This window comes from Lipotes vexillifer, unplaced genomic scaffold, assembly GCF_000442215.2.
Source record: "Lipotes vexillifer unplaced genomic scaffold, Lipotes_vexillifer_v1.1 scaffold408, whole genome shotgun sequence".
NCBI classification, from domain to species: Eukaryota; Metazoa; Chordata; class Mammalia; order Artiodactyla; family Lipotidae; genus Lipotes; species Lipotes vexillifer.
The window spans coordinates 2701223-2709818 of record NW_006787469.1 but is presented as its reverse complement, the minus strand read 5'-3'; the positions used below and the strand labels follow the sequence as shown (position 1 = coordinate 2709818).

At 56.0% G+C, this 8596-nt stretch overlaps 1 protein-coding gene across 1 annotated transcript in view; it reads right to left on the bottom strand.

Annotated features, from left to right (window-relative positions):
• Positions 1–4311, bottom strand: part of BMF (Bcl2 modifying factor) — a 14934-nt gene extending 10623 nt beyond the window's left edge. The window contains exons 1-2 of the mRNA XM_007460186.1: positions 4020–4311; positions 2417–2514 (exon numbers count right to left, since the gene is read on the bottom strand). Coding sequence (XP_007460248.1) covers positions 2417–2514; positions 4020–4311 — 390 coding nt within the window. The remainder of the gene's footprint in view (positions 1–2416; positions 2515–4019) is intronic.
• Positions 4312–8596: the final 4285 nt, after the last annotated feature.

The following is an 8596-nucleotide window of genomic DNA, read 5'->3' as shown; positions in this document are numbered from 1 at the left end:
AGGGAAAGAAGATGAAGGATAAGAATGTAAGAGTGACAACAGTATTGTGTAGACACGAAATACTTAGACATTAGTTTATATCATAATCAAGTTCAGAAATGACTCATTTCTTAAAACTAGCTGCTAAAAGGTCCTACACATGCCAGCTCTCCATCTGCCCATAGCCATTACCCCAGCCCTTCCCACAGGATGAGCTCCTAGGGAAGTGAGCAGGGACAGCAGGGAGGAGGGGGATAAAAACAAGAAGACTCCAGTGGACAAAAAGCCTGGCTCTTTGCAATGGAAAGTTTGGGGAAACCAGCTCTTGGCTAGAAAGGCCTCGTTGGCCAGCCTCCTGCCACTGCACGGTAGGAGCAGGTAGCTGGCAGGATGGTGAGGGGCCCAGGGAAGTCAGGAACCAGTGGGAGGTGAGGTGCAGAGCAGGGGAGACTCTCCGGTTCTCCTCTGCCTCTGCCGCTCCTCCTCCCCGGCTGGAAGGCTCTGGCTAAGAGGACAGCACCTTGTATGGAGTTGAACCAGGCCTTCAAAGAGACAGCCCTGGATGGGGGTCAATGATGGCAAGCAGCAAAGAACACGGTCAGACCTGGGATCAGGGCCAGTTTCTCCTGTGTGGAACTGAGTCAGGAAGAAAGGGCCCTGCGCTGAGTTCTGGTCCTGTGCCAGGGCTCAGCTGGGCAAGGGAGGCCTCCCAGCCTGCTCCCCAGCCCACAGGGGCTCACCCGTGGATGGCTGAACATTCTGGGAAAGAACTATTGAGAGAGATCAGGGCTATTGGGAATGCAGAAAACTGCCTCCCAGATAGTTCTCCAGATGAGCCTGGGAGACCCACAGTCACCGTGTCCTCTATCAGCTGCAGCCCCAGGACCGGAAGCTGCGGGCTCAGGCCAACCACAGGCCTACACAGCCAGGGCAGAGTGAATGGGCAGGAAGAAGGCCAAGAGGCAGAAATCAAGAATCAGAGAGTGCATCCACACATGGACTGAAGGGGAAACTCTAAGCCAAGTCTCCACAGAAAAATCAAAGGAGCGAATAGGGGCTAGAGCTTGGAGCCAGAGGAGGTGGCTAGGTTGCCTTATTATCTAAGCATAGGGCCACCCTCCCTTCCTGAGGGACTGGGAGAGCCACCAGGACCAGGTATAGCCCCAAGTTTCCCTAAGAACTCCTTGGCAGGGGCACTCACCATATCTAACCCCAGATGGCCTGTTCTCAGGAAATCCAAAGTCAATTTCTCTTCCCCCTGGTGCTGGCCAAGTCAAACCTTCTATTACCAGTAGCTGTCCTCTGGTCACCTGAAGTTCCCCATCTAACCTCAGGGTCTGCCCAATCATGGTGGATTATTTATTCTCTTGATTTCCTGATATACAGTCAGATATAGACTTACACATTCGCACGCACGCGCACACACACACGCACACACAGCTGACGGGGCCAGGGACACTGTCCCACAGGTAGCAAATGTGTTCACTTCCAGGTGGTGTGCCTTCGCTTCAGCAGTGGTTGTACTAGCAGGGATCCAGCCTCAGGCTCCTCTCCCCACCTTGGCAGCCATCCAGAAAGTCAGCCCAGAGAGGAAGGGTTAAGTGCCCGGGGGCGGCCCAGACAGCGGCTGCAGAGCAGGGCAGCCTCCAGCCCATGGCACGTAGGGCTCCTCCAGCACGAGCCCGCCAGCCGCCGCCTTTGTTGATGGGCTCTGCCGCATGCTCCACTGACACGCGATGCTCCGCCCTGGCGGGGCTGGTGCCAGGCTGCCGGCCAAGCGCCCGGCCGAGCGCCCGGCCGCTGGTCTGGAGAGACTCTCTGAGGTACACACTCCAGAGTCCCAGGCCCCGGTTCCCAGGCAGAGACAATGAGAAGCGGCCTCCCCAGCTGGAAAGTGTCAGGTTACAACCGGTTCCACCACTTTCCCCAACTCAGGCCCATCCCCGGCCTTGGTTACCCATTTTACACTGCACCGCAGCCAGGCACCCCCGACTGTCCAGTCTTCCTCAGCACCCTGAAAATCTTCCCCTTAGGTCTGTAAGGAACCATCTCCCACCCCTGGCCTCAAGAAGAGAGAGTGTGTCAATCAAGGCTGCAGAAAGCTATCCCATCCCCTGGGAGGGATCGTAGCATCTCCCTCGAGCCTGAGCTGAGAGTGGGCAGATAAACAACTTGTATCTCAGAGGTGAGGGCAAGAGTGCTCATCCAGCCAGGCCCATCCAGTCCACGAGAATCACAATAGCATGAGGCCAAAACTCTGGGACCTTATCCTTGGGGCCTGGCAGAGACAGAGTTGCTGAGGCAGGCCCCAGCCCCCCAGCCCCAGCAGACGCACCACCCCCCACCACCACCACCAAAAGTCCCCCATGCCTACTTGCTGCATATGAAGCCGATGGAACTGGTCTGCAATGCGCTGAAGTTTTCGGGCAATCTGTACCTCTGCTCGATGTTGCCACTGCCCTTCAGCGGGCTGCTCACCAAGGGGCAAGCCTGCAGGGAAACCGGCAGGGAGGGGGAGCCGGTAGCCGGCATTGCCTGCAAAGACAGAGGGCCCACATCTCAGCATGCTTCACAGCTGCCCCATCCTCCCCATGCTTGCCACTCCTGGCCGAGACCTGGGGCCAAGGGTAGACCCTAGTGTGGGAAAGGAGAGGGACTTAGTCTGCCTTTAGCAGGGCACTCTGCCAAACGCGGACAGCCCGACTTGCTTGCTGCCCAAGAGTGTGAAAGCTGATGTTGGAGAAATCAGCCTTGCCTTCAGTCCTCCATTCACCGGCAGCGCCATGGCACAGGTAACAAGTGTGGGTGAACTTGCCAAGCTTCTGTCCTTATTTACCCAGCTACGCTTGGCCACAGTTTATTATTTATTACCCTCATATAGTAGTAGCAGGCTGAAGCTCTTCTCTGGAAAAGCACTGGAGGCAGCTCTCCAGAGTTCCTGGGTTGAGGAAAGCAAGGGGACAGAGAACGAGAAAGGCAAAAAAGTATCTTCGCTTTTTAGTGCAGCAGAGGAAGGCTGGTCTCAGGCCCTGAAGCTCTGGGCAGTGGCACAAAAAAATACGGAGAGAGGACTCCTCTGAGCCACAGATTAGCCAAGTTCCTTTCTGGAGGCAGCCTCAGGCCAGACCTCTAGACCTGCGCTCCTCACTTACCAAGAGCTGCCACTAGGGGCGCCCGCCGGCCTGCTCCCGTCTTTCCCTCTTCCCCGCCTGCCTTATCTATCTTCTCAGACTCCTGCCAGGACTACTTTGCCAGAATTGTCCTATAGGGCAGCTCCCTCTGGGAATAACTGCAGCGTCTCCTCAATCTGCTCCGTCAGACACAGCAAGATAGCCTCCAAACCTCGGCCCTCTCTCCAGAAACTTTGTGCTAAATGAAGAAAACAGACTGAGTGTCTAACCCTGCCCTTTTGCCAGAGGAAGGCAGATTGCTCATAAAACCAACCACTGAAGCCCACAAATGAAGGGGTCTTGTCTGATTGAGCCTTGGAAACAGCCCCTTTGCTGGCATTGGGCCCAGGCAGGCCCAACCTCTTTCTCCAGTTCCCCTTCCAAGCACAGAAAGTCCCAAGTGACAGCTGGGGGCCACCTTCTGCCTCCCAGAACAGGCTGGGTTTTTCCCTTCAGTGTTAACAGCGAGTCACAGATCCCCCAGCCTTCCCCACGCAGCGTTAGCCACTTTACAGAAGGTACATCACTATCACCACACAAAGGGCTGGGCCACACAACAGGCTACAGGATGTAAAGGCCGAGACCCAGGTACCCTTCTTCCAACCCAAGGAGACACCATGGACCCAAAGATCCTTCCAGGAAGGGACAAAAGAGCCGAAAGAATGGCAAGGCAATCTGCCCTGCTTGGGGCCTGAGGAGCACAGGTGAGGAGCAGTAACAAGCAGAGAAGCAGCAGGTGAGAGTTGAAGAATCGATAGCCCTTGCTGTTCAATTTGGGGAAGGAAATAGCAAAGCGCAGGTTTGGGGAGGGAAAGTCCCCTCTTTTCCCCCAGTCTCTAAGGAAGGAGTCCTGAGGCTAAGAGCACTCACCATAAAAGAGTCGCTGGGGTTCCTCAGTCACCCCACAAGGCAGCATGACACCCTGGCTTGGGGAGGCTGGACTGAGAGTCTGGGTAGCCTTGTCTTCCTGGCTGGTGGGTCGAAGCCCAGGGCCACAGCAGTGCGTGAGAGGGAAGAGCTGCAGACGGCTGAGGGGGCAGTCCAGCTGGCTCTGGGCAAACAGGTCAGCAGAGAGCAAGCTCCCAGGCTGGGTCCCCGGCTCCCCATCCTCTGGCTGGAACACATCATCCTCCAGCTCCTCCACACACTGGGGTGGCTCCATCTCCCCTGTTAGGGTGCAATGCAGGCATCCGGGAGGCTGCCCCCACCCAGGCTATACCTGGAAGGACTCCCCCCCCCTTCCTTCTCTCCTGCTCCCCCTTCTTATGTGGAGAAGTGGGGTCAGGTACTGATGACAGACAACCCTAGAGCTAAAGCACTGCCAAGGGTGACACTGCCCCCAAATGTGGGCAGCCTCGCAGTTCTGAGACTCTCCACGCTTCTTCCCTGGGCCCACTCAGAACCACCTTCCCTCCCCTCGGCCTCTTCTTCTAACCCAGGCTGGTCACGGTCATGCAGTTTGACTGCTATTGACTCTGAGCCATAGAGGGGTATGATCAGCTGCTACAAGCATGCAGGGTACCTGGAGAAATGTCAACAAGACTAGCCTCTATGAGTAGCTGTGGGAGGGCAGAGGGTGCTGTGACTGGCTGTACACACAGTGCTCACAACACGCACACTCACTCACTGGCCTGAGGAGTAACCACCAAACTCTCAACTCACTCTGAGCTGAGCTCCAGGCTCAGCAGCAAAAACAAAAGCCAGCAGTCCTAGGGTGGCCAGGTTCCCTCCAAACCTGCTAAGCCCTACCCAAGACCCTAGTCTCCACCCCCTGCTTGCTCAACACAACAAACAGGCTGAACGATGTGGTAAGAGTGTGTCCTGGGAGAGAGAGCAGAGAAAAACCCAGGTTAGTCATTGCAGCTGCCCTCTCAGCGGAGTACAGCTGTCTGCCCACCACAGCTTAGCCTAGAGGGGAGGTCCAGCATCCAGCAAAGCGGCCAGCCTACCCCAGCTCAGTCTACTCACTAGTCTCCACAACTTCAAACCTTCCCCCACAGCCTACCACTCCTGCCAGCGCTGAACCTGAGATTGGTACAACCTGCCTCACAGACGGAAGTGAAATTAAGCCGTCTGTCTGCGACCTCACTCGCTGCCTAAACTCCTCAGGTTGTTGACATGAGTTTCTTGCTGATAAAGAAGTTCCGCTTGCTCCACCCGATGGCTCTTGAAAGTCTGAGCTTGGAGCCACGCAGCATCTTGAGCTCCCAAGCCAACCCCTTATACACACACCAGGAACCCCTTAGGGTCCCTGAGGCAGCCAGAAAAGCAACCACCTGAATGGTTAAGGATACAGAGAGACAGTGTTTGTCATTGCCAGAGTCAATTAGAGGTCCCCTGGGAATTCTGTCTCCCAGTCTCTTGCCTTTGAAGAACAAGCCAAATGGTCTGTGGGTTGGTAAAGTATTTAAGGAAGCTCAGTTAAATTCAGAAATCTTGGTTTTCTCAAATGCGAGTTCTCTCTGAAGTGCTTGCTTCAACCCTCCCTCCATCCCATCCTGTCCTTGAGCTATCTATGGTCCCTATCCTGCCCTCTTCCCTGGACAGCGAGGAGATGCCCGCTTGGATGGCAAAACAGGCACATGGTGTTCTTTGGACAGTGTTTCCCAAAGGGGAGTGAGAGAACTACACTTTATCAGTACCAGGAAACAAGGTTTCCCGCTGAAAGGGCCAAGTGCTGTCCTGCCAGTCACCTGGCAGGGGCTCCCCTCCTGCCCTTCCACCTCCTCTCTGCAAGTTGGCAATCCCAACCTAAGATGGGGCCCTCCAAAGCCAATCACAGTCAGGAGTCATTGTCTTGGGTTTTCCTTTGAAGCCTATCACCTCCCCCACCCGCTCCCAGCAAAGCCCCAAATTCCACCCTTGCCTGGACTGGACAGTGGGGGAGGTGCAGCCAGAGGGTGTGGCTCTGCAAGCCTGAGGGGGACCCTTCCCACTATCCACAGGAACTGCAGGTGGCTCTTCTGCAGGTGGGAGCCTCTGGACAGGTGCTGGACAAGGTCAAGTGTAAACTGAGATACAGTAAAGAGACCTTCTTCTCCCCGTCCCCTGAGCTGAAGAGGTGGTGTGCAAACCGGCAGGAGAGGGGCACTTACTAAGTGCACTACCAGGGAAGTCTTTATTCCTAGCAAGGGGATCTAAAGCCTGCTGGAGCCGGCGCAGCCCTTAAGGACTCCAACAGGGATGCTGAACTCAGACTCCTCCTAGAAGAAGCAGTAGCTAGACATTCTGAACCTCCACGAGGGCTAAAATCTGGGAACGCACACACACACACACACACACACACACACACACACACACACACACACACACACACACACTCACGCATTCACAAAACACACAGCAGACCTGGGTGACTCCAGGAGAGAATCTCGGCCTCCGAGTCGTGATGCCAGGGCTCCGCGCCAGGGTCCAGCGTGATGAGCACTCGGGGGCTTGGCGCCCAAACTCAGTTGGGAAGGAGGGAAAAAGCCCGGCTGTTAAGGAGAGGAGCCTTCAGACTCCGCAGGGATGCAGGACGTCCCACAACTCCCTGCCCTACCCCAAAGTCAGATCCAGAGGCCGGGCCATTCTCGAGCGCCCAGGTCTGCTCAGCAGTGCACCGCAGGTTCCCCTGCCCACCTGGACCCAACTCCTTGGAGTCTCAAATGCTACTACCCCCACTTTCCTTCGTGCAGCAGCGCACTTAGATGTGGGTTTTGTACCCCGTTCCCATACCCCAGCGCCCCAGTCCATGGTCACTCTAGACGCCCGCAGCCCAACCCTTCCCGGGCCCCCACGCGCAGCGGGATCCTCTCCCCACTTCCCCAAGGAGGTGCGATCCAACACCGCCCGGCCCCCTGCCGCCCGGGCGCTCACCGGGCTGCGGCGGAAGGCGGGAGGCAGGAGGCGGGAGGCGGGAGGCGCAGGCAGGGGCGGCGGCGGCGGCAGGAGGGCTGGCGCGGGTGGAGGCCACTCTGCACCGCGCGGTATTGTTTCCAAAATACGCCCGCTCGGGGCATCCCGCAAACAGCTGATGAGGCCCCGCCTCTGGCGCGTCACACCGACGGCTGGCCAATGGCGAGTGGAACCCCAAGTCCCGGGCTGGGCGACTGCCAGGGACGGTCACGAATGTACGAACCTTCCCTTGGAAACACTGCAAGGGGCCGAGCCAAATTCCGACCTCCTCCAGAAACGCAATTGGAGCGCCGTCGCCCACGCAGATTCGGTTCCTAAAGCCGGCTTGGGAAGCACTCGAGAGCCCTTGAGTCCTCCCTATTAGGAGGGAGACAGGGGGCGCCAAAGTGACTTTTGTCTTCTCTTTCAAGGGGCCGAATAATTTTGGCGCGTCCAGAAAGGGAGTGGAAGAGGAGGAAGCAGGGAGTGGCAAAGCATCCTCCCGGCTGCTGGGCAGGTCAGAAGAAAACTCCAGCCCCAAAGCTGTAGAAAGGTTGAGAACACGTGTGTCTGACATTGTTATCGAGTAACATTCAGATCAAACACATCCAAAGGGACCCTCATGTCCTCTTCTTGACTGGGCGTGGATAGTCAACATAAACAAAATTAACATCTGTCCGAGGAGAGGAGAGATCAAGAATGCAGGGGCTGCTTGGGCAGTTGACACACGTCCTGTTCATGGCAGCACCCAGAGATGGTTCTGGGGCTGCAAGGAAAGCAACGTGTCCTGCAGACCCCAAACTATCGGCAAGGGAGTCTCTGGGCTATTTCATAAACATTTATTGAGCACCTACATTGTGCCAGCTACTGGGCTAGGTGCCAAAAACCTGGTGCCTGCCCTCAGGGAGCATATAACCTACCTAGAGAAGCAGACCGGAAAATAATGGAAAGCAACATGAAATGTGTTAATGCCAGGGATAACAGCTGCTGGGAATGCAGACTGGGGAAGGTTTCAGGGAGGTGGCTTTTGACTTGGACCTCGAAGGATGGGGCAATTTTTCAATCAGGAAAGCCAGATAAAATAGCCAAGACCTAGCTTGAGCAGGATAAAGAGCTGAACTGGAAAACTTGTCCAGGGAGCAAGGGCAGGCTGGAGGACAGGATCACTGGGTACACACCCGGATTGAGGAAGGGTGGGCATGGGCAGGGAGGTTCAGATCAGATTACAGAAGTGTCCCTGGAATGGCAGGCTGGGGAGTCTGCATTTTATTCCGGAGGCAAAGGGGAGACAGCGAAGATTTTATAGAAGATGACTCACTTGACCAAGCCTGGACTTGAGGAAAGATAAACGAAGAGACCAGAAATCAGTGAGAGGGAGCAGTCCCTGCAACAGATTAGGTGATCAATGATGGGACCTGACCCAGGGGACAGTGGGGACTGGCAGTGCTCTGACCACCGAGATGCTCTTTCTGGGTTGTAAACTCAGACAGATTTCAGCTAAGTGGAGCTGGAACTCTTAGCTCAGTGGAGTCTGAAGTCTCCTTGTACCTTTTTCCTACCCATTCTTTCCC